The sequence below is a fragment of the Pteropus medius genome, unplaced genomic scaffold (genome assembly GCF_902729225.1).
Source record: "Pteropus medius unplaced genomic scaffold, Ma_sr-lr_union100, whole genome shotgun sequence".
Classification (NCBI taxonomy): domain Eukaryota; kingdom Metazoa; phylum Chordata; class Mammalia; order Chiroptera; family Pteropodidae; genus Pteropus; species Pteropus medius.
The window spans coordinates 14,502,241-14,529,147 of NW_024349519.1; the positions used below are offsets into that span (position 1 = coordinate 14,502,241).

At 37.0% G+C, this 26,907-nt stretch overlaps 1 protein-coding gene across 2 annotated transcripts in view; it reads left to right on the top strand.

Annotated features, from left to right (window-relative positions):
* The window catches only part of BCAT1 (branched chain amino acid transaminase 1), a 74,962-nt gene that overhangs the window by 14,008 nt on the left and 34,047 nt on the right, over nucleotides 1-26,907 (top strand). Inside the window, exons 1-5 of one of the 2 annotated variants that reach the window (XM_039882485.1) lie at nucleotides 11,801-11,874; nucleotides 12,940-13,011; nucleotides 18,413-18,613; nucleotides 21,833-21,943; nucleotides 23,941-24,060. In XM_039882485.1, coding sequence (XP_039738419.1) covers nucleotides 11,833-11,874; nucleotides 12,940-13,011; nucleotides 18,413-18,613; nucleotides 21,833-21,943; nucleotides 23,941-24,060 — 546 coding nt within the window. In that variant the 5' untranslated portion in view covers nucleotides 11,801-11,832. Of the gene's footprint in view, nucleotides 1-11,800; nucleotides 11,875-12,939; nucleotides 13,012-18,412; nucleotides 18,614-21,832; nucleotides 21,944-23,940; nucleotides 24,061-26,907 lie in introns of those variants that run through there. The other variant, XM_039882486.1, reaches the window with a different exon arrangement.

The window sequence follows — 26,907 nt, forward strand, 5'->3', positions numbered from 1 at the left end:
TCTTTGGTTCCAGATTTAGAACAGTCTCATATTAAGAGGGTCGTTCATCCTAGGGAATTTTCTATTAATGCTTACGTAGGGAATTAGAGCTTTAGAGCGAAAATTCTCTTTCTGCTCTGTCATTGAGCGACCTGTTCTGTAGATTGCAGAATTTCTTCCCTTCATTGTCTGCTCTTTTTTCCTGCTTCAACCCACTTTATACATTGTTGGGAGAATGATATCACATATAACTCCTTGAATTAAGTACCTTAAAAAAGTTTCCCATTGCCCATGGAATAAATTATTGGCATACAAGTTCCTTAATAATCCTCATACTACCTCACCAAATTATTTCTCATTAGTCTCCTTTATCTTATATTTTCCCCAACTTCCTATTTCTAAACCTTACGTACTTTTTACTGCTTCTTGTTTTAAAAAGTTATATGATGATGAATTGCAATTTATACTCATCGTCAGATATTTTATTTTATCAGAAATAATTAATGGCCAAGTAGGGTATTATTCTGATGTTTTGAAGTAGCTGGAATCACTGTGTCATAAAACATGTAAATATGTGGCACAAAACATGTAAATATAAAACACATATATATGCTCACACTTTTAAAACCATTATTTTCTATAGTAGAACATAGACTGGTAGGGAGAAATGTAGTTAACTGTTGAGCCTGTTTTTATACAATGAGATTGTATTATTGTAAAGTCATACTATCTACTTTTATTTTGTAAACTAATTACACTCAAATGCACAGAGTGAATTTACTATTTAAAAGCCATCTGTGGCAAAACTTTGCATATTAGAAATCCTATGATATTTTGAAAATTAAGACTGTCATATATTGGGCTTACTTATCATGGGACAAAAAATGTATGCCACCTTAATTAGTGAGAAAGAGCTTCCATACCAATTTTTAAAAGTAGAGAAATAAGTTAACCAGACTTTGAGGAAGTGAGTTTTAACTTACTTGAGGACTGCACCAAATCCAAACATTGGAGGAACCCCAGTGGAAAATTACTTTATCTGTATGTTGCACCAGTAATCTGAGGGAAGGCTAAAAAGCCAGTGATACAATTGCTGGCCATGTGGGGTGATCAGTTTGCCAAAAGGATTTAGGGAGCATCTAAGATCAAACCGCCACTTCTCAGCAGGGGAGCAGGATTCAAGGAAGCCATGTCATAAGGTTTGGTTTAAAGAGAGGTGAAGTATCTGTGGATCCTTTCTTCTCTCTAAAAATCATAAATAATTCAAGTTTCAAAGATGCCAACTTTTCTCAAAAGTCCTTCAGATTTAACATGAATTTTCAACTGTAATAATTATTACTAACATAGTTTGAGAGCTTACTGTGTACCAGCACAGGCTTTATGTGAATTATCTCATTTAGTCTTCATGGAAACTTTTACTAATAGTGTTTCACAAATGGAGAAATTGAGGCACAGAGAGGTTAGGCTTGCAAAGCTATCAAATTTGGCAGTGTCACTCCAGAGGCTATATGCTTCATCACTGCATTATAGGTTCTGCCTATAAGCTTGACAAACTTATGTGAGAAGAAACAACTGTGATATATTCTGTTCAGTAATCTGCACAATTCTCTTATATATTTCCTTTCTACCTTTATAGGGAAGGTAGCCGAGGTTCAGAGACATTAATGTAAGGTTTAGAGACATTAGATGATTTGCCCAAGGTCGAATACCTACTAGATAATGGGGCTAGAGCTTGAAACAAAATCTTGTAATGAACTCAGAATTCACGGCTTAATCAGATTCAGAAAAAATTCCAAGGGGCATTTCAGTGTCTATCCAGAAATGTGTAAAAATTAGAGGAGATAGGCAAAATATCTAGTAAATAAAGGCAATTTTAGTAAGTTTCAATATATCTATAACACAGAGCCTAAACAAATGGTCACATTGAAAATCTACTTTTGATTCTTTTATGCCTAAGACAATTGAGTTTATATATAGGTATGTTTTCTGCTCTCTTCTTCTCTCCTACATGTGTATATATGTGTGTAAAACATGTCAGCTCATCTATCAATGTTTAATTTAAACAAAAACATGGTGGATTTATACATCCAATCAATTTATTCGAAACATGTTTTTGAGGTTGTCATTTGTCTGCTTGTGTACTAAGCACTGGAAATCCAAGAGAATAAAGTCACTGCCTAGACAGAAGGGGCTGGCACAGAAACGAGTGTCAATTGTCATAAATGCCCTAGTAAATGTCAGGTTAAACTAGCGTCTCCAACCTGCCGAGCCATACCCCTGAGGATACGAGAAAACTTTCCAAAAGCGTAAAGGTTCTCAACTTTTATTTAAGTCTTTCTCAAGTCTTGCTGGCAGGAAAGTGAAGAGGAAACATCTTGCCAGTATTTTTTCCCCCACCTCCCTTTTCACAATGCCCACACCTCCCACTCTCCAAAAGAAAAACTTGTCTTTTATCTACTCCAAATTGTCATATTATGTAGCAAGCTACATAACCACCAGGGCAAAAGAAACAGATAATTCAGGTTATTGTATCAGTAATACCTCCTCTAATCAAGTCAGCAGAAACCAATGATCAGGCTTCCTTTCTTTGTCTTAACGCCATAACTCTCCCACTCGTGGTGGAGTATAGCATTAGAAACAGGAAGTTTTGGTGTGCTTGGTGATACTCTTCATTCTGACTATGTTAAGATGGAGGTACCAAAAATAATGACAAATTTTGTTTAAAGACCTAGCCTCTTTCATTCCCTTCACTATGTTCTGTGAATCAGCAGTGCTGGTGAGGAGCACTGAAGATGGCAGGCTCTTATTTCAATCAGGTGACAGATAGATGGTATGGCTCTGTGCCTTATCTCTCTATATTAAAATGAGAGTGTTTGAGGTTTATAAAAAGCACTAAGGGAGTAACAACTGTAAGAGCTGTGCCCTTGGCATTTTCACCATGAGAAAGCTTGATGGACTCTCATCCCATCTGTGTCTCTGTCGCATACTTTAAATGATCTCAGAGAGGAGGTGATAAGTGCCCTGTTTACTTCTGACAGAGAACAGCACATTGTAGAGCAAAAAGGACATATCCCAGAGAAGTTACTATTTCCTGAACATATATTACACTCACAGGAAAAGCATTTTCATTAACATTTCCCAAAAGATTACTGTATTTCAAAATACCTAATTTTCTTTTGCTGCATATCTTTTGCTCATTTTCAGTTATGAACCACTCCTCATTTTTTCCCTATTTACCATGTACTTATTAAAATTAGTTTATCTTAATGGGAGTATGTTGTGGATTCTATTGTATATAATGCACTTAACCATCATGAATAAAACTTAATACATCTGTTTTGGTCATGGCCCAATGCCTTTTCTTTTTACTGTTAATTTCCTCAAATTAGTCAGCACTCTTAAAAGCAGAGCAACTCCTTATGTTCTGGTGTAAAACAAAATGTTCTCCAAAGCAATCCAGAACATAATACTCTGGATTTTAAAAAAAACAAGCTTCATTTAATTAGGATTAATTTCTCTTGGAGGGCGATATATGATTCTATTTCTGTAAAAAGCAAAACCACAAGCTTGTTTCCAAATATGATATGAATTTCTAATCTTTCTATCTAGAATCTTGGGGTATCTTAATCTCTGTCCATCTGTTACTCCTTTTTAGAGTACTCTGAGGTGACTTAGAGACTTGCAACGCTAAAGGTTTCTTCTGTGCACAAAGGAAAATGGGAAGTGCAAACAAGGACAAGGGAGGCTCAGGAAGGGAGAGATAGAGAAAGAATTCTGACAGAGAGCTCCAGAACTGGTAGAACCTCACATACTGAGCTGAAGAGTTTGACCTTGAGATGTGCGACAGAGACCAGTGGGGTGTCAGAAGTATTGCTTATATATATTTGTTTTCTACAACACATGAGAAAATTAAATCGTACTTATATTTAACTCACATGGGTCGATATGGGCACCTTCTGCTCAGTCTGTTTGTCAGATTGTCACATTGCCGCCAACTCTGAACAGTGTCTTAGGAGGGAAGAACAGTTCCACTGCTCTCAGGGGTCTCTGTGCAGCCTTGCACTTTCATTCTCACTCAGCAGGTTGTGGTTGTGGTGGTTTATGTGAACCTGGTTTAAGGAGATTTACAGATTATGCCAGCCAGTGTTAATAATCCTTGCAAAAATAACAACTGGCTTTGAAAGATTTCTGCACACAAAACAAACACAAAAAATTAACAGCATAAGACCAGAATAATGAAAATAACAACAACAAGACAGAGCTAATATTTTTCCAATTCCTATTACAAGTTCTCCAGTATTCATATTCTGAGATAAAACTATCAATGATTTAGTCAGAACTCACAGTTGGCCACAAGATTTTGGTATCATCGAGAGGACTGTTTAAAAGGGATTTTTATCTATTGTCATTTATGATTACTTGGCCCTTGTGTATATTGGACCCTGTGACTGGACCAGTATGGCAGGGATATAGAAGTGATGTTGTTCCAATTCTAGACATACACATTAACTGGCCTGGCAGTTTCTGCTTCCTTCCTCTTGAAGGCTATCGGGACTCCTCTACTTGGAACCCAGCTACCATGCTGTAAGAAGCGCAAGCCCCAGTGGAGAGGCCATGTGCAAGCTCACTAGTCAATAGTCCCAGATAAGCTTCCAGGCAACATTACCAACTGCCAGCTATGTGAGTGGGCTATCTTGGACATCCAGTCCAATTAAGGCTTCACATGACTTAAACCACATGATAGACCCCACAGCTGAGCCAACAATCTTAACAGACCACAAGAAATAATAATACATTGTTGTTTTAAGCCATGAAGTTCTGGGATGATTAGTTATATAGCAGTGTTAACCAAAACAGCAAGCAAGCCTCACATGTTTATTTAGTTTTTTATGAAAATAACCTAATGCATAAGTCATACACAAAAATAGGAATAAAAAAGATGAGATAAACATGAAATAATTAGCATTTAAAAATATTTTCCTAATTCTGGTTGTTTTCTTGTAATGTCCTTGGCTAAAAGGAAAATAAACTCCAACTCATGATGGTGTTGAGCAGAAGAGCATATGTAATGAAAGATAAGGTTGCAGCCATCTTAGAAAAATGCAGTGTGATCCTTGGAAAGTACAATCTGCCATGCACGCTCCCATTTTTACTGATAGAGGTACAGAATCATAAAAATTGAAGCCATTGGAATTGTAGACAAGATTCCATATCTTATGGTCAAACTGACTTGACCTACAGCTGTTTGATCTTGGGAAATTTAGCTGACCTCTGAAAAGAGAACGTATGGTGCATGGTGGCAGTAGTGGTGGTGGTAGAGGGGGCTCTTTCGAGTATGAGATGAGAAATGTTGTACCCAAAGTGCCCAGAATATCATAACTGGGCTGCACCACTGGCAGATATTATTCTGGTTTTGAATTGGGCAGTGACTGGTTTAGGAAAAGCTTTCTAAAGCACACATTCTGATGACAGCATAGAGGATGTATCGGATAGGGGAGGAAGTGGAAGATCAAGAATGGAGCCGAGGGACCACCTGGGAGACTCTCCATGAGAGGAGCAGCAATGAAGGAGAGAAGTGGGTGGAGCGGAGAAACATTCAGGTAGAAATCTTAGTGTGACCTGATGACTTATTGAATAGAGGAAGAAAGTGAATGGGAAAATCTAGAGCCATGTTTATATGTGATTAATCTTTTGTAGATTATAAGTAAATTTTATTTATTAAGATCTCGTTCCCATATAATCATAAAATCCTAATGAAAGTAGTATGAAAGTCAATTTTTATAAGTCAATTGTATTAGTAAAAAAAAGTATTGTTCAAAGTAGAAAACATGAAAGATACTATGATCATTAAACTTGAGTAAAGTTAGTTAACTGTTACAGGTTGAATTGTGTCCACCAAAAACATATGTCTAAGTCCTAAACCCTAGTACCTGTGAATGTGATCTTACTTGGAAATAGTGTCTTTGCAGATTTAATCAAGTTAAAATGTGATGAAGCTGAATTAGGGTGGGCCCTTAATTCATCATGACTGGTGTCTTTATCAGAAGAGAGAAACAGAGATGTATGAAGGGAGAGACAGTAATCTCCCTTCAGAGATTGAGGTGATACAGCTACCAGCCAAGGACACCTGGGGTAACCAGAAGCTGGTAAAGGCAAAGAAGGATTCTCCCCCGCAGATTTCAAAGGAAGGATGGACCTGCCCACAACTACCCTCCAGAACTGCAAGACAAAACAATTTCTGTGGTCTTAAGCCAATCAGTTTATGGTACTTGTTATAAAGGGAAACTGATAACAATGACTGTATACATACTACACATTTGCTCATTTTACTTGATGAAAAGAGGCTTGGCATTAAATAAGCCCAACTTAGAATTCTTTGGGCAAGATTTCTTTATGATTCACCTTTCCAGAGACATGAGACGGGGGTTTTTTGGGCGGGTAGGAGCTGGGCCTCAGCCATTTTTGTCTTCCCAATGCCAAGCAGAAAGCATGTAAATAAATACTAGGTGTGCAGTTTGTTTTAAGAACCAAACTGAGCCTTTTTTCCCCTTACACACTTTATATTAAAAGAAACCCTTGATTGAAATGCTAGATGTATATTTTTAAGATTTCTCCTCATATAATATTGTTCTGATCATTAATACACCCTAATCCAAAGGCTACATATAAGTGAAAAACAATTGTGATTTAAAAAATAAAAATAGAAATAGAATAATAGTTACTATTTATGGAACAATTATAAGATGCTAAGTACTGTCGAGTCCTTCGTACCTAATCTTTATGTTGAATTTCATCACTTTCTTATTACTTACTCTAATTTTAAATTTGAGAATCAAAAGACATTAGCAATCTGCCCAAAGTCATATAGCTGATAAGTGATAGAGAGAATACCAACCCTTAACTATGACAAACATGACAATGCCCAAACCTGCACTTAGACCATAGCTACATTTGGCTATTTAGATTTAAGAGCAAATTCATTAAAATTAAGCAAAAGTGAAAATTCATATCTTAAGTCACATTTCAAGTGTTCCATTTGGCTTTGTGGCTACTAAAGCAGATGTAGAACATTTCCATCGTGGCAGAAGGTTCTATTGGAAAGCATTGGTCCAATCCTTTCACAGTCATAATATATTAAAAGCCCATATTATGGCTGGTGATGGGAAGAGAAGGAATAGTGGAAGGAATAGAATAGAGGAAAAGGAAGGAAAAGATTTAGAGTGAGAGAGAGTAGTTCTGTAGAAAAAGAAGCCTACCTATATCAAGGGGTAGAGTAGGATCTGAGGACATTTTTAGTCTGTTATATTGTAGACTGTGGCAGATAAGATTCCAAAGTATATTAAATGTATAGTTTTTTTTTTTTTTTTTGGTCTGCTAAATGTATATTTTTAAAAAAATTAGGGAGCTGCAATTCAACAGATACTTGTTAAGTCTTAACTGTGTGACTCGCATGGATGAGCGGGGATTGCTAGGTGAACAAAATAGACACAATTTCCCACCCATCACAAAAATGACAGAAGCGTTAATGAAATAATTAGAATAAAGTATGGCAATTATTTTGAAGTGGAAAGAATTCTATGGCAATAAATAATAGAAGGACCCACTGTAGACTAGATAGGGTTTGGGGATGTCTTCCCAAGGAAGTGCCACTTTAAGGATAAGCCAGGATATACTAGGGGAGCGTGTCAGGCAGATGGCCAGCTGCGAGGAGGCCTGATATCAAAAAGAAGGACTGAAATAAGTCATATGTGTGGCTGAAGAGAAGGACAGCAGCAAAAGGTGAGCCAGAGAGTCAGAAACAGGAGCTTGCGAAAATATTTTGTCATAAGGATGATGTAAAGCCCTGAAAATTTTTCAGCCAAGAAAAGAGATGTTCAGATTTTCGTTTTGAAAGGATTTTACTGGTTGCCATGCTAACAATAGCTTAAAGAGAAGCAAGGCTGGAAGCAGAGTGGCTACTCAGAAGCTATTTGGTGCTAGATGGTGGTAATCTGGCTGGAGAAACAACTGTCAGGATATTTAGAGTTAGAATATATAGACCTTACCGATCACTTGGTTGTGTTTGAAGGATGACCCCTATGTGTCTAGCTAGGGCAACTGCATGCAGTAGGAGTCAGTAGCCTATAGATCACAGGATAAATCCACTGTTCTGTTTTTGTAAACACGGTTTTATGGAAACATAGCCATGCCCATACTTTTACATACCGTCATGACTGCTTTTGTTATACAGTGACAGATCTGAATAGTTGCAGCAAAGACCACACGGCCCTCAAAGCTTAAAATATTTACTATCTGGTTCTTTAAGAAAATGTTTGCCAACTGGGGTAGATAGTCATTACCTACATTTATTAGGGAGTAAGACTCACCAGGCAAGGTGCTAAGTAATTTATATGTTATATATGTTATGATCATCTATCCCAACTGGCAAACATAAGTGTTGTTATTGTCCCAATTTACAGGTGAGAAAATCGAGGCAGACATTTTCATTCACACCCATAGCTTCAGCTACCACCCACGTGCTAATGACTCATCAAATGCGTACCTCTAATCCAGACTTCTCATTGGAGCTTCAGATAGGCGTATCTCAGCCAGTCTCAGAGGCACCTCAGAACTCAGTATGCCCCTAATTAGATCCTTGCTCGTCCCTTCAAACGACATTATATTTCTGTGTTGCATTTTTCTTAGCGAATATAGCCAACCAGTAGAGCAAGCCAAAATTCAAGGAGCTGTCCTTGGCATCTCTCTCATATTTCTTCTTGTATCCATTCTGTCTAAAGATTGCTGAAATCTGACTGCTTGTCTCCATCTATATCACCTATCACCTGCCAAGTCCAATTTATTAATAGGATCGTCTCATAGGTGGGTTCTGTTATAGCTTCCTCATAAACCCATTCCTCTCCACCCAGGCTTCCCCTCCAACCTCCAAACTACAACCAGACTGCACTTCAATCCTGTCAATTCGCCCCCTCCATTCTATACCTAATCCTAACCTTTCGGTGGTTTTTCTTTTTTAAAAAGTTATTTTTCAATCATAATTAACATATAATATTATATTAGTTTCAGGTGTACAGAATAGCGACTAGATGTTTATATAACTTATGAAGTAATCACCCAATAATTCTTGTACCCACCTGACACCATATATAATTATTACAATATTATTAACTATATTCCTTATGTTGTATTTTACATCTCCCTATTTTTATAACTGACAATTTGTTCTTCTAATCCCTTTCACCTTTTTTTACCCATCCCCCTCATCTGGCAACCATGAATTTGTTCTGTGTATCTATCAGTTTGTTTCTCAGTGGTTTTTCTTGTTTTTAAGATTCAATGGGCCCCTTCATTGTGTTTTTACGTTGTTTCATTGTTTCTGCAAAATCTTATCGCAGACACGCAAATAAATTACGAAGTTCGATTAACTCCTCTTCCTTGCTGTGAAAGAAGGCAGTTTTATGTCCATTAGCAAACTCATTTCACTATTCCTGACCTAGAAACGTGTCTATTTTTTGAGTCAGTTTTAACATCTCCCTGGTAATAATTTCACTAAATGAGTTTTAAAAAACTATAATACAAGTTCATTTTATATCTACATGACAGTCACGTCTTTACCTTTTTGGGGGAAACTTACCCTTTAACTCACTCTCTAAGGCACTATTAGCCCTTTGCCTACCTCTGCACTCTCACCTTGGACTAAGCACCCTCTGTTTATCTCTACCCAGCCCTGGGTCTCTTACGCCCTTGCAAGCACTATGTTCCTTCTCTTCTCAGAGATGTCCTTTCCGCTTGAAACTCACTTTCATCCTGGACATTCTTCACCCCTTCCTATAATACGTTTTCTTATCCTCCAGATCCTTGCTTAAGGATCCCTTGCTGGAAAGCTTTTCCAGTTCTGAGTCTTGTTACGTTCCATTATTAGAGGCTCTCAAAGCATACGTAGCACTTGTAAAATTTGCAATTTTACATTTGTGAGATTATTTAATACTTTTTAACACAAGTAACATGTTTTCTACCTGGCTGGAGGCAATTCATGATAATGGGATGGAGTATGCTCATACTGCATCCCCAGCACCCAGCCCAGTGCTTTCACAAATGTAACATACATCACAAATACTTTAGATTTTTTATTGTAAGTACTTACTGCTCAGGAAAGAGGTAGAATGAAAATATATATATTTGGGAATCATCATCATATAGGTGCAGCCATAAAGATGCACAGGGAGCAAAACCATTGAGTAGAACAAAATGAAGGCCACTAGGAACTTTGTTTAGTTGAGATATTGGATATAAGTCAAACTTGAAGCGGGAGGAAATAGGGATCAGTTAATACAGATGGCAGTTTCACAGTTTGGCTCTGAAAGGGAGGAAAGGTAGAAGTGGCACTGGTCATTCTTTAATAATACTATTCTTGTAATATATATGCTTTCTTGATTTACAGGTAACCTTTAAAGTAGCAAGAAAATTGAAGTTGTGTAGTGACTACCTTTAAAATAGTAACAGGCTCAATGAATGTCTGGTGTACTCACAGTTTAAATCAAACTTGAATGTAAATAAGGTGTTTATAATTCTTCAACTAAGGGATTTTTATTCTTAAGCTTTGGGCTGGGGTCCCAAACTGGTGGCCCTACAGTTTACTTACTTAATCTGTACTTTATTTTTTAATTTTAAAATTTGGTTTTAAATTTCTTTTAAAAGGAGACTCCATGTGTCCAGTGACAGTTGCCACTTTTTGATGTACATGATCTGCCTGAGCTGTATGTTCTTTGGAGCTCAGGCCTCCACCCCAATAGAAGAGACTTTTCTGCAGCTTGAAGGGGAGGGAGGTAGGGAGGAAGAACTGAATGTTGTTCTCCGATAAGATTACAGCTATATTGTCTTTAGGACTGTATGAAATCAATTCTAAAGCCAGATGGATTTAACTGCTCTTATCCAGAATAAACTGTCCTCTTTTCAACAGCAAGTCAGCCCAGGTCACTACTTCCTACTAATTTAAAAGCCACTGAGTCATAATTTAGACTTTGCCTCAAGAAAATACATCAGAGGAGACAATAGCTATTACATCTTCCTTTTGTCTTTTTAACCCGAGCTGTGTTTCAAACATCAATTTTCCAGTCCTCTTTCTAAACACTGCTAACACAGGCCTACATCAGAAAACTGTCAAAACAGTTTCATTGGGAGCTCTTGATAGTCTATTTTGCCCGAAAATGATGACTAGGTGAATCAAAGTTGCATCGAGGTCTTTGAGCAGAAACAGCTCTTAGGGAACTGTGAGCCTGATAGTCTCGCAACACCCCCGAGTTACAAATCTCACCAGTTTGTACATGAGGCTTGGTGGCAGACAACAGCCCATGCACAACTGCCCAAACCGGGCTACGAATTCCCCTGGGGGCGAGGGGTGGAGGGGGTGAGGGAGAAACTGCCCTTTTTCGGTTTGTGGACCAAAAAAAATCTGCCTTAATGTGAATATATTTATTTCCCTTAGGTTGCCTTCGCCTTAGGAGAGGGGCGTTTCCTGGCCGCTCATCCAGGGGTTGTTTGATAAGTAAGGATGTTCGTGAAGTGCTTGCAGTGGGAAAGGCGCTGTCCGGTGGCACGTACTGGCGTGCCCCAGCCTGAGTGGCAGGAACTAGGGCTTCGGTTTTTCCAACTGAGTAAGGACACGGACCCGACGGGTGGAGACTCCTCCTTCAGTGATGCTGGAGGGGCTGCGTGGTTGTGTGCGCCTCGCCCTGGCACGCAGCCCCGGGCGGTGGCAGCCCGCAGCCCGCGCCCCGCCGCCCGCTTTCGCGTCCAGCCGCGCTCTGCGCGCCGCCGCCGCCGCTCTCCGCAGCCGCGCGCTCCCGGAGCCTCCCCATGGCCAGCTTGCCCCGCGCCGCCGCGGCCCTAGCCCACCAGGTACCTCCAGCGCGGGGGTTTGCGAAAAGCGGCGGATTAGACCCAGGGTGTCGGAAGAGCATCGCTGCTGTTTCCTGCACCATCCTGCTTTGCCTCGCACCGCCGTCCCGCCCCCACTGAGGCGTCTCTTCCCCCAGCCCTGCCCGAAACCTAGAGTCTCAGCCTGTGAACTCTGCCTGGGAGGGACCCCCGCGGGACAGGTCGAAAGCCCCACCGCTGGCCCGCCCCGGAGCGCCGCGCGGACCGCCACCGGGGACGTGAGGGTCGCCATGGAAGCTGTTTTGGGGAAGGAGGCGGGAGCAAGATTTCTGGGCTGCCAGAACTGACAGTCACATCCTGCGTGCCATCGCCCCCCAAAATATTTGGCCGCAGCCTTTTGCCCCCTTGGATTCCTTTCTTCCCTCTCTCTCGTAGTTACTTAGCAGATTAGGCGGTTTGGTTTTTTTTTAATCTTTTTTTTAAAGGTCTGCAGGTCTGGACCTTTTTCAATTCACCCCTCTTCCGTTGTGTCCCTAAGTATCTTTTAAATAAATTACCCCAATTCCATGATGTTTTGTCCTTTACCAGTAGGGTTTGGTGTTCGTGCGCCTGCATCGGAGGACCCTGTGGAGAAAATGGTTTGCTCTCATCCCCATCCCTTTTCCAGGCTTGCTATTGTGCGCCAGTGATTGACAAGACCACGAGGCTGAGCGCGCCCAGGAGATTTTTCTATAAATGGCTTAAAACCCTAGTCTAGACTATTTACTCGGATATAAGGGAGACAATTACCTTCTTGTTCTTTGCTGGTGAACCGTGGCTCTGTAGGGCGAACCTGGAATTTAAGCAGTCTGCCCTAAGCTAGCGGTGGAGGACAAAAACAGCCACGAACCTCGGACAGGGTGGGAAGCGTAGGGCAGCACTCACAGGACGCTCTCATTTGGGGCCCGTGTGTGGGTGTTCGATTCTCCTTTTCCTGGTTGCTTGGGTACCTGAGCAGAGCACGCGTTGTAATGGTAAGTGATGTTGATTACCCCAGGCCCCAATTACCCACCTGGTTTTACTTAATGGATTTAATTCTTCTTTAAGGACTGCAATAATGGATGCGCGGAAGAATGTACCGGAAAAGCAGGATCAAAGGAAGTGATGGGGACCTTTAAGGTAAGTTATTTGCCAGAGATTAAGTGAAACAACAATTCAACTGAATAAATCCATTTCTTGTTCAGATTTGGGGCAATTTTCACTGTGCGGGTTATATAGTAGTTAGATATACCGTCGTGCATTTTATTTTATTTATTTTATTTTATTGTTATGCATTTTAAATTCCACTCTTAAGGAGAAAATAATTAGGGGAGCAATAGCATATTCATTACATCTAAAATTACCTGGTAATTGCTTATATTATTTCACAAGTCATAAACTTTTCTTGGAAAGTAATCAATTCGTGACTTTTCATTCACTTGAAGGTTTATCTGATTGTGTAATAAGTATAACCCTCACTCCACTTGTGAAAAGTTAAACTCATGAGTTTTCTCTTTAAGCAACACCTAACGTTTTACAATAAAAGTGTTGTATTTTCTTTTTCTTTCTGAATTATGGAGTTTATATATTAAATTTCATACTTCATAGAGTAATAGTGAGAAGCAAATGAGAAATAATCTTGTAAAATTACTTTGAAAATCATAAAAATACAAATGTAAGGTGTATTTTTTTCTCTATAAATCATTATCTCTACCGCTTCCTCTCCCAACCATGGACGTTTTTGCTTCTCCTCTTGCTTGATGCCTCCCTCTGCTCCCTTGCTGCCTGTTTCAGTCACTGTCCATTGTCATCCATAGCACAGAATGTCCTAATGATCTCACATCCTGGCAGAGTTCAGAAATGTAGTGAAACTGGACTCATCAATTTTACACACACAGCCAGCTCTTACTATGCACCAGGGACTGTTCTGGGCTTTGGAAATCCAAAAATATATTCAAGATAAAGTCCCTCCTTTCAAGGTATTTAAAAAACCAAAACATAATAGAATATAGTAATTTCTTTATTAAAATAAATTTGTAAATTTTATTTGTCCATATTATTCCTGGTCCTTTAAAGATAATATCCTTTTTAAGCCCATAGCCAATCTACTTTGCTAGTCTTTGAAAACGAAGCTCTAATACATTTTGCAGACTTAGATATTGAGATATCTAAGGTCCTTGAAAAAACGTGATAAAAGGGACTACTACTTGATAATCTCTAAGGGTCATCTTATACAGTAAATAAATTCCTTAAAGTGTATAGCTAAATATAATTTTTTCCCAAAAGACCTTTATACCTTTATAAATAGGATAATTTTGCAAAGTAAAGAATTCATAATGTAAATCTTTATTTGTTAATTTTGATTTCTATGTATTAGATTGCAGTTGGGGGGGTCACATTGACATTCTACATTTGTGTATTTACATATCAAAACATGAGTTGTAATGGTGGTTATATTCATAATGCATATGTAATGAGGAAAATGAAAAATGAAATGGATGATTTAGGGGAGAAAATGGTGCATTTTATAGGACCATCTTTGCTTTTGACGTATTTTTCTCGTGATTTATCCCTTTAATAAATTTTAAATTGCCTTTGGGTCTCTCATGGTAATTTTCATATTACATCCCCTCCTCCATTTTGACGTGGTCATTTTACAGTGAAAGTGCAGTTTTCCAAAAGGGCTGACCAATGAGATGCCTTATTACTGGGGGATCCTGTGAGATCTTTTTGTAGACTCCAGACCTTCTATGTTTCATAGAGATCAGCTGTCTGTTTCTTTCCATTCCCCTTTCTTTACAGATCTCCACAGTGACACATCAAATCTGGAATTCTCTCCTCCTTATTAGATTTTAAGAATGTCTCTAAAATATAATGAACATAGCACCTAATGCTTTCCGAGTATATATATGCACTTATTGTAGGACAAAGTTATGCAATTTCAGATACAATTGTAATGCAGAGGTAGTCTTTGAATGTGTAAGTATTGTGGCCAGTCCAGAGATGTACAGATGCAGTATTTAGTGGTGTACAAAAGATATTGCCTGAATGCTAACTAATACAAGTCCTCAGGCGATCTCAACCAAGTTGCACTAGCCTGCTACAGGCTTCTCCATTGCAGAGTGAATGGGTACCCAACCATGCATTTTGAGTTAAGAAATTGTTGCTTTTTAATATACCCTGTTTTTATTAATATTTGCCATTTCACAATCCAGTCATTGTTGTCTTCCAGATTTTTCCACAAGCATATGGTATGAAATATCCTGACTTGAAGTTATCAGGGTATATGGAGTATCAGAGAGAGGCAGATTAATTAGGCAGGAGAAAGTATCATTTTATAAGTAGTTAATTTTTATTTGTCTTTGGAAAGGAAATATAAAAATAAGAATTGGTTTTTAAAAAACACTATGAAATTTGTTTCTTTTATGGCAATGATTCCTTTCCTTAGAATTGCATTTCATACCTGCTCAAAACCAATATACACCTTTAGTTAATACTGTTAATTTACTTTTGACCTTTATTCAACTGTATCACCTAATTGTTTAGATTTAGTATTCTTAGATAATTTCTCTTTGAGCTCAGGTGAAAAGCTATTATTTTTAGTTTCTAGAATTGTGGGATTTTTTTTTCAAATAAAGGACAGTTGGATGAAATTCTGAAGCTACTCAATAGTGCAATACTTTGTAAAACTGCATATAGGGCAACCAGAAAGTTAGAGAGTTGCTATTCACATCGTTAAGAAATTGCATGTCTTACAAAAGAATGTAGTGGTTTACTAAAATAGAACTAGTATCTGGTTCTATATAATTATTTCAATTTCTCGAAACTTAACTAGTATTAGCAAGTTATTATTATAAGAGCACTAGGTTGAGCATAAAAACACCTTATTCTGTATCTCCGCTTTTCCATTAACTAACTTGCTCTCTCTGGGCCACTACGGGTGGTCCAGAGACATTTTAAGGAGAGTGTTCACAAAAGTAAAAATTATATACTGGGCATGACCATTCTTAAAGTTCATTTTTTAAGGGTTTATAACAACAATAGAAAGTTCTTTTATGAACTATAGTAAGTACAGATTTTTTAAAAATAAAAACTAGTGGTCTATTATATTAATATCCCAAACCAGGAAGAGCAATCCAAGTTTAGTGATTTAGAAAAGAATTGGACATAGGTGGTATCTATAAGAGTTACTGCGCTAAATGAAAGACTAACAATAAAGAAAAATGACTCCCATTTCCTAACTGTTTATATCAATTAAACAGATTTATAGAGCCAAACCAAGCATTTGGGAGGGTGAGCTATCCACATAGGGGGGTTATGTGAGCAGTAAGTAAAGCAAATGTTAGACGGTTTGAAAGCTGAGCATACAACAACAGATTACTGAACCAGATGGGGTGCTACAGTTTTCATACTTACTGCTGGAGGAAGAAAGAAGAGTTTGGTCAAACTGGAGGCACTACAAGTGGTGCTATAAGTGGAGGAAATGGCAGGGAGAAACAGGTGATGGTGGAAGGGCGTTTGTAGCCAAGTTTTAGTCTTTTCATCTCTCCTTCCATGTTAGACAAAGGTACGTAAACAAGAATGCATAAAGACTGGTATGTTTTCAGGCACTGGGCTACTGTGTACCCCACATATAGCCCTACCATGTTCCTTGTTAACAGAACCTTGATTTTGTTTGCAGTCCATTAACTAGCCCTGGGTGGCAAACATGCATTCCTAGCCTCCCTTGCAGCTAGAGAGATCCATGTGACAGATTTCTAAACAATTCTGAGAAATTTTTGCTTTTGTGATCAAAAGGAACAGACATGTCTGGTATCATCCTCCCCACCCTTTATTTGGACTTTGATTAGATTGTTAAAACTGACGCTATTGTTACAGCAGCCTCTTTTTTTTTTTTTTTTGACCCTTTGGAGAAGGCCAGGAAAATCACAGAACCTTGACATTACAGATTACTGCCAGGCCTGGCTCCAAGACTTCTAATGTGAGAAAACCAACTCCTATTAGTCTTTGATTTACTTGCAGCCGAATGTATTGGTAAAGGATAAGTAAAAGGTTTATCTAAAACATTAACGAGTAGTAGAAAAAAAAGGAAATCAGTGCAATACTTGGGATCCTTGAATGTTATGAGAATGATAAATGACCTGGAAGGTAATAAAGATGCAAAGAAATATAGGAAAAATACACAATGAATTTGTTAATGGAGGTCTTCTCTGGGAAGTGAGAATGGTGGCTAGGGTAGTAGTTGGGGACTTTATACTTTTCATTTTTCTTCCCCTCTTTACAGTCAAATTTTTAAATAAAATGATAAACACGCATTAATCTTATTGAATAAATTAAGGGTTAAGTAAAGAAGTTGAAAGTAATATGAATATTAGAAATAAGGACCACGTTATGGAGGAAATATTGTGTTCCATTTTAGATTCGTAACATGAGCTTTCTGATTGTTTTAGAATACATTTTCAGCCTGAATATTATTCTAAAAATAAAACATTATTATGTATAATTTATCAAATGAGTAAGGCAGCTGTAAGGCAGTGAATTAATCAGATATAACTAAATCATTTAAAAAATAATGAGAGCTTAGGCTGTAGAGTGAAGTTCTGTATTTGATTTTGGGGGTGTGGGAATGAGTACTTTTGTGTATTAAAAGAAGTGGTTGATCCTGTGCTTAGTTAATATTATTTTATAAGTGGTTAGAAACCTCTTTTGCCTGTGTTTTTTTTTGTCAGCATTTTATTGTTGTTATACAGTTAGTGATGATATTGGCAGAGATTTGTATGCTTATAGGTTTGGTCATTTGTAACAAACAAGATGTGTGGGGTGGTGGTGAAATGCTGCTGTGTGGTGTTGTTTCCTATTACTCTTCTTTCAATAAGAGATTCTTTGTTCACCATTTCCTTAACACAGAACAGAGGATTAATATGTTAGTGTTCATTTTACTCCTCTATTTTCAACCAGGAAAACAGTTGCTTTGCTCTGCTCATTTCTTTTACAGTGCACCCTGGGGGTTTAAGTCTTAGATGCAAGAATGATTTCGGGGAGTTGAAGTATAACTGTCAGCTAAAAGTTCAGTTCTTAATGACGTTCATTTTAGTTTAACAAGTTATTCTTAGTGTTGCTGTATTTATTATAGAAGACACCCCTTTCTTATTTCCCCAGTGCTCAACATGAGCCTTATGATAGCAATGAAGAAGGGATGTGTTCTCCTTTTTGCATCATTTTACTCCATCTGCTATTTTTGTCTCTGTTTCTAAATATCACTGAATTTTGGTCCTGTTGTTTGCTAGGCAGTGTACATTGCCAAGATTTCAATCAACAGGCCAAATTCGGAGTGCAGGCATGATTTGTTAAATTTCCTAGTTAGTTGCCATTATTTAAAAGTCAAGTAGGATAGGTAGGGGATGGGGAAAATGAGTAAAGGTGGTCAAAAGGTATGAATTTCACTTTTTAATGACCAATGACTTAAATTTTATGTCTGTTTACCCACTGTATCATGTAGATATTCAGTTACTCTTTACTGGTACTGATTTTTCTTCACCAGGCTAAAGATCTAATAATCACACCAGCCACCATTTTAAAGGAAAAGCCAGACCCAAATACTTTGGTTTTTGGAACTGTTTTCACCGATCACATGTTGACAGTTGAGTGGTCCTCAGAGTTTGGATGGGAGAAACCACATATCAAGCCTCTTCAAAACCTGTCCTTGCATCCTGGCTCGTCAGCTCTGCACTATGCAGTGGAGGTAAGTACACAGGAATTATGGATTGTAAAATGCTTGTTCTTCATTGTAGACCCTAAGTAGCTCCCCCTGCTAAAATAGCTTTTGGACTTCATCACATTTATTCACGAAGTCATAAATGTCTTTAAAACTGTTCCTAGATAGTCAAGTTGAAGGTATGTTGTAAGAACTTAAATTTTTTAAAAATAAACTTGAATTTTCTATGTCAGTAAAAAATCATTTAGAGCAAGGAGGAAGGACAGTTGGTAAGAAAATTAGCAATTGAAAAGCCTGTACTTTTAATATTTTACTGTCATCTCTCTTCTCAGATCTTCTAATGATTGAGGAGGGGTCCTCTGTTGGTTATATGTATTTCAACTATCTTCTTCCATGCTCTTTTTACTCTCTACATAATTTTTTGATGGCAAGAAATATATTTAAGTTTTTAAAACTTGAATTTAGCAGTCTTTGCTTTATGTTTGGTACTTTTGTATCTTGTTTAAAGATTCTTTTCCTGACCTTACATTATGAAGATATCTTTTTATATTTTTGTCTTTCGCAGGTAGGTCTTTAATCCTAGATTGATTTTTATATGAAGTAGGTGTCTGATCCTTCCTTCCTTCCTTCCTTCCTTCCTTCCTTCCTTCCTTCCTTCCTTCCTTCCTTCCTTCCTTCCTCCCTCCCTCCACTCCTCCCTCACTCCTCCTTCTCCTCCACTTCCTTCCTTCCTATCCACTACAGATACCCAGTTGTTCAAGCACCATTTCAAAAGACTATTCTTTTCCCTCTGATATGTCATGGCACCTCTGTCATGTATGCATACATCCGCTTCATGATCTCCATTTTTGTTCCATTGTCTAGTGTATCTGGGTCTCTATTCTGTTTCAATGTTTTACTTGTGTACCTGCACGAATGCCACACTCTCAGTCCCCAAATCATTATAGTGAGTCTTGATATCTGCTAAAATAAGTCTTTCTATTCTGCTCTTCAGTACTGCCTTGGATATTCTTGGTCATTTGCTTTTTCATATGATTTTTAGATTCAATTCATTAAGTGAGTCTACTTTCATAATTCAGTTTGTTAAAAGAAAATAAAATACCCTGACATGATTTTCATTTGTATTGCATTGAATATATAAATCAATTTGGGAAGGATTGGCATCTTTACCATATTAAGCCTTTCTATCCATGAGCTGATGTGACATTGCTTTCTATATTTAGGTCTTTAATGACTTGGTAAAGTTTTATATTTTCCTTATGGGCCTTTCACTTCTTTTATTAGATTTTTTTCCATCTAAGTAATTCTACTGTAAATAGTATTATCTTTTAACTGCTGCTGTTTCATAGGAGTATAATTTTGCATCTGGCTACTTAGACTAAACAAATAATTTCAAGAGATTATGTCATTTTTTTTTCTGGATTTCCTACATACTTAATATCAATGTTTCAAGGTTCTAGATTTTTCTTATCTAAATTTAATGCTTTTTATTTCATTATTCTTGCCTTATTATACTAGATGTATAATAATTGAATTAAAGTAGTCACAGAGGCAATTTATGATGTTCCTAAAATGAAAAGGCAAGCTTTAAATTTTACCATTAAGTATGTTTACTGCAAGCTTATTATAGCTATCCTTTGTCACTTAAGGAATTTCCCTTTTTTTCTTAATTATTTAAGGAAGTTTTAAAAAAACATAAATAAATATTTGATTTTTTTAGATGTGTTTATTACATCTAATGAGATGATCATATAGTTTTTTTTTTTACGTCAACTGTTAATATAATGAATTCTCATTAATTGATTTTCTAATGTTAAACCAATCTGTATTCCTGGTATAAATCCAAATTTGTCATGCTGTGCTATCCTTTTGTATATTTCACATTTATAGTACATGTGTGGATTTGATATATTTACATATTGCAGTATGGTTGCCACTGTAGCCTTAGCTGACACCTCTATCATGTCACATAATTATTATTTCTTTGTTATGATGAGTACAATTAAGATCTAGTTTCTTAGCAACTTTGAAGTTTATAGTACAGTATTGTTTATAATCACTGTCATGCATTAGATCTCCAGGACCTATTTAACTATCAGGTGCACCCACCAGCTCTATTTTAGAAAGTATCTGTATGGGATATTGTTTTCTATTTCTTTTTGTTTTGGATGTTTTTCAAATGTTATCAGTTAAGTCCAACCTGACAACCTTGTCTTTTAACGAAAGCTTTACTCGTATTATATTTAATACATTTCTCATATATTTGCACTTACAGTATTGAATTTTGTGCTTCTTAGTTGTGCTACATGATTCATATTTCTTATGTAAGCTTTAAGGCTATATATATAAGCCTGTTAAAGGCCCTACTTTTCATTATCATTCAGTTCAACATATTTTCTAATTACCAATTTTTTTTCTTTTACTCATACTTTCTTTAATAATGAGTTTCTTTTCCAAAATGTGTATATTTTTTAGTTATATTTCTGGTATTGATTTCTGACATATCTTCTGGTGGAAAGCATGTGAAAAGAATATGCATTCTACAGGTGGTGTCCACAGGGTTCTGTATGTCCAATACTTTAGCTTGTTGTTCCTGTTGTTCAAATCTTCTTTATCTTTATTGAGCTTAGCCTGTTTGTTCTGTTGATTACTTAGAGAACCTATGTTAAAATTTTCCATGAAAATTACTGATTTTTCTCCTTTCTCCATGTTTGTCAGTATGTACCTACTTCCCAGTCTTTTCACATCCCTGAACAATGATTTGTTGGAGTCTGCACTTTAAGAAAGGTGATTCAGGAGACTGAACCAGTGCTGGTCACATCTAGATTGTTTACTGTCCAGAATTTGAATGGGCCAGATTAAATGAAAAGATACATGGGTATTTTGCGGGGGTCCCAAGGCCTTTGGTTTCCATCTCCATTGTTTGGTCAGTTAGTTCCAGTTGTGCAACTGGGATGCTTTCTTCCAGTCTCCATTAATGTGTTACTTAGCAATATGGTTCCTGCTGAGCACAGGATAACTCTGACTTCCCACCAGGTTTTGGTAATACAAGGACTTCTTTTTATCCCAATTACTATACCCAGTCTTTCAACTCTTGGCTTTTCTAGAGTTAGGGATCTCTGATTGAGGTCTGTGTCAACCACTTTACATGACGGAGATGAGTGCCCATAGATAATTCAGTCTGTTGAACATAGGGAATGTTTTCATTTAGTTAACCTCCAAGTTTTATTTCTCTTTTATCTTCAGTTATTTGAAGGGACAAAGGCATTTCGAGGAGTAGATAATAAAATTAGACTCTTTCGACCAGACCTCAACATGGATAGAATGCACCAGTCTGCTATAAGAGCAACTTTGCCGGTATGTAAATTTAGGCATTTCTTTTGTGTTTCTCTTGACGTAATGGTTCACTGTGAGTTTACAACGAAAAGAATCATTTTTGAATACTTAGATATTCAGTACAAATCATATGAACACTGAAGTTATTTCTGATTTACTTTAAGGAAGTAACCAATACCATTTGGCAATTTCACAGTCTATTTCTTTGAGTATCCGAGAGGGACTAATGCATATATGGTAGATAAAAAGATAAGAAATAAGAAAATGTGTCAAATTAAAATAAATAAAATTGAAAAATGTATGAAATTATAACATTGAAAATGGAAAACATGGTGTTCCACACAGGTATTTTGGGGATATTTGCCTAATTGCTTTGGACACCAGCAAATATGCACTTATTTAATTAATTATTTTGATATTTACCCCAAGTTTTATTTTAAAAAATGACATCAAACTGGTTTCTCATGGCCATTGGATCCTGGCTATACCATTGTTACAGAGCAGAATTCATTATAAGGTGGGTTAGATTTAGTTGCTAAGATTAATATCTAGGTGGAAGTGACATAGATTACTTTCATTCCTTGAGACATGACCAGGCTGACTTTCTGAAATGGAAGAAGTCTTTTCCTTCTTTTACATATTCTGAGTACCGAACCTTCAGGAATCAAGCCCAAGCCGTCCATTAAAGAAGCCTGGGAACAGCTAAATCCAAGTAACTATTACTTTTTAGTCAGGTTCATCCTTCACCTTGTTTTTGTAAACCATGCTTCACCTACTTCCTTTAGAGGCCATAATATGGTAGCAGAAGGGAAATTAGGTAAGTTCTTTGGAACTGGTCCTGGTTTCACTATTCTACCATTATAGACAGGTCACTGGGGAAAACTTTAAAATGAGGACAGAAGGAAAAGCAGGGGGGAGTAACATTCATTGGACATCAGTTCTGCTACAAACTGTGTTATGTGGTCTTACGTTCTTCGTCAGTTTAATCATAATAGTAAGTCACTGTCAAGAAGGTATGTATTGTTAATTGTAGTAGTAACTTTTTACAGAGAGGAAAACTCAAGCCCAGAGAGGTTAAAGGACTTACTTAAAGTCTCACAGAATAAAGGGACAGGGCAAGAAATTGGATGTAAATTTTAAAATTTCTAGTCAAGTTCTTGTCCAATTAAATCTTTTCTCTAGACAGCAGTACCAGAGACCCAATCAGGTGATACATGGTGATGATACATCCTATATAATTGGCAGTCCTGGTTTCTATAATATTAGTACACTGTGATTAATGTTAAAAATTAACATTTAAATAGCCAGATCCTATTGTCATGAGGTCTACTCAGATGCATTCTTCTGACTTCATTTGTACCTCGGATAACCCATCCATTACATACATCTCTGAAAGTATGTTTCTCTCTCTTACCCAGTGAATAGAAACTACTGATTTTTCAAATGGTCACCAATTTAGTATATGAAAATCTTTTTCTCCTTAGAAATAAATTGCTTTTAGCTTTTTCCTATTTTTCACTTGTGTCATCTGCCTCTTTCTCATTTTTTTGCTAACATATTCCAGTTATGATCCTTTGTTGGTTATGTTACAAATAACCTCGCCCAGTTTGCTGCTTACCTCTTTTGAAGAACAGAAGCCCTTAAGTTTTAAATAGTCACATTTTATCCATTTTTTTTCCTTTCTCATTTGTGCTTTATGTCTCTTTTTTAAGAAATCTTTTCTACCTTAAGGTGACCATGATATTTATATATTTTCTATAAGTCTTAATGTTTTATCACACTTAAGTGTATAATCCAACTATAGTTGATATTTGGATGTGGTTAGAGGTAGGGATCCAATTTTTTATTTTCCCCATTTAAGTAATCTATCATCCCATCGTAATGTGTGTGTGGGGGAGAGTAACAGAAAAAACTTCTTGTTTGGTTTTATTATTTTTTTTTAACAGTTCATAAGGATTGTTTCCTATTATTACAATGAAAGAAAATTCCATCACTCATTATGTTTTTCATTCCTCCAGAGATTTGACAAGGAAGAGCTTTTAGAGTGTATTCAACAACTTGTGAAATTGGATCAAGAATGGGTCCCATATTCAACATCTGCTAGTCTGTATATTCGTCCTACACTCATTGGAACTGAGGTGCCAGCTGACTCTCTGTTTTGGGGTACTTTGGTGGGCAAGTTATTATTGTTTATCCTTGTGTGAAACTTCAAGTATGTATTTGAAGCATCCCCCAGTGATATCATTAATGACTTCTTTCTCCTTTCTATTAAGACCACCTGTCAGCACACATTTTTCTTTAAGGGGCCAAATAGTAAATATTTTAAGTTTTCTGGGCCCATATGGCTTCTGTCACAACTACTCAACTCTGCCATTATAGCCCAAAAGCAGCCATGGATCCAAACATAAATGAGTAAAGGAATGAACAATGAACAAGGCTGTTTGCCTTTCCCCAATCAAGACTAACCATTATTTCCTTGGTTTGCCAATGTAGTGCCTCTGGTCCTGGCAGTACTTCTTCAGGGTCAAGGTGATAATGGTTTTGAAATTTAGAAGAGGGAGAGCTGCTTCCTGAAGTCTTGGGATTACTTGGTAAGGAGAGGGAGTGGAGTGCCCTCTTCCCCTATAACCAGTGAGTAGGGATTGCCAACAAAAGTACCATGCTGCCCGCAGGTGGAAATTTGAAAAATCATTTCTATAAAATTTACATTATTAAACAAAATACTAAACATTAATACATTAACTTCTTGTAAAACATTTAAATTAAAGCATAAAATCATATTACCAAAAGATTTCTCATTAAGAAAGTATTTCATCATTTTAATCAATATCTTCCGAAATATTTATTTATAGGGAGTTAAAAACAAAGAGAAACTAAAAGCTTGAGTGCTTCAGTCTATTGCTGATTATGTGTCAATTGCAAATTAAGGTAAAATCTGAAATCATAATATTTAAATAAAGAACATCTACACGAACAGATTCTAAATTTTTACTTTATCAGATAAGAAGCTAAAATGACATGACCATCAGGTTCAGTACTGGATACCTAGCAACCTTACATCTATAGAACCTGAGGTTTGCTGATTTTAACATCTATTATATCCAACTTTACCCTATTTAGCAACTCTAGGCAGGTACAGCTGTATGAACACACACAGACAGACAGACAGACGCACACACACACGCCTTTATTTCCTCAGTAATTCTGGTAAGTGTACAGGTGTCTTGACCACAGCTAATAGCAAAATATGTACAACCACAGACTCAAATTCCTTTCATCGTTGCGCCTAGCCTTCTACTTTTTCAATTGATCTCAGTCCCATTTCATCATATTTTCTCCATTAGAGAGGTGGTGGAGTGAGACAGTACTAAATAAGTATCATTAGAAGAGTTGAGTCTGATGGCACAGATAGCCTCCCAGGCTGTAACCATAGATCTGCAAGCTACTGGCAGATTTGACTTTTTCAGCTGCACTCAAAGACAAACTGACCTTCGCTCATGTGGAAGTTGATTAATTCCTCATATTAAATGAATTCATGCTTCCACACTGGACTGCCCCTAAGTAAATCCATTAACACATTTTTGTAGTTGAGCTCAACTAGAAAAGCATTCTGCTTTGGTTAATACCAGCTTCAGATGCACAGAATGCACTTCAAGCAATGTAGAAACATTTAAAATCACTTCACATACACATTTTCCCCATCTACAACTTCTCTGGGGAAATCTTTCAGTATGAAATTTTCCTTAGAGCTCGCATTTAAACATCTTGCTGCCAAATGGTCCACCCCTTGACTTCTGGTGCACTACACAGGGGACTTAAGGGAATAAGAATATATAGACATGACTTTCTTTTCCTTTTATCACCTTTAAAATCTTTAATTACTCATAATTTAACCAATAATCATAACAGTTCCCATGAAAAGAATTCCCTTTATTCACTGCCTTTGTTTATACTTGTTTATACATCTTATTTTTTTCACAATTAGCCTCTATAAACGACGGAAGCTGAACAGATTTGAAAACTAGGTGTTACAGCAGCAATCTGTAATCATTAACTGGGATTTTGCTCACACTTAATGTATTCTTTTGCAACCTTATTTGAGATATGTATATATTCATTACACTATTTAAAAACAATATTAAGTTCTCATTTGCATAACTCTGTTAACATGTTTTATAATAACAGCTCCATTTTAGTATCTCAAACCTTGAGTCTGTTTTTAGAGATCCAGCTTATTTGCATTGGTTATGGCCTGCGATAAACAGCTTGTTATTTATCAGGCCACTCCTATCAGTGGACACCCTCTTGAGGCTGTTCTTGTCCATTTCAAGTTTATCACAGGGATGATTGTTGTTATTATCTTTATTTTTACTCTTTGGAATTGTGGTACACCTGGTTACTAATTATACTCCTTGGTTCATGGCACTTACTGTCATAGGGCATACGAAGTCCCTCTGTTGTTTTATTCCCTTCTGTCTTCATTTCCCACTCGTCTCCTCTTCCTGACTGGAAATCATTCACATATAGTAAATTAATAGTCTTTTGCTATGTATGCATTTTTAAGTATCTCTTATTAGTTTGTCTGTAATTTTAGTTTATATAAATGATTTTGTCCTACAGATTTCATTTTGTTTCTTAACTTTTTCCCTCAGCACTGTTTTTTCATTTCTGTCCAGGTTACTGTGTTTGTTTCCAGTCCATCACTTCTAACTGCTGCATAGTTCTCCATGCTGGGCATCTACCACACTCTGTCCCAGTTCCCTAACTGGGATTCCATTTCCTTGTTTCCTCATATAAGACTGCAGTAAGCAGTTTGAAATACACAACCCAGAAAATTATTGGAAGAGTTATTGTTTCTCAGCAAGATGCCCTAGGCCCATCTTAACTCTCCATCCCAAGAAAGTCCTGCTGTTTTTCAGGAAACTCCTGGTTCTCTTTGATGAAATATAATAATTCAGTTTATCATCATCACCATCACTGGCATT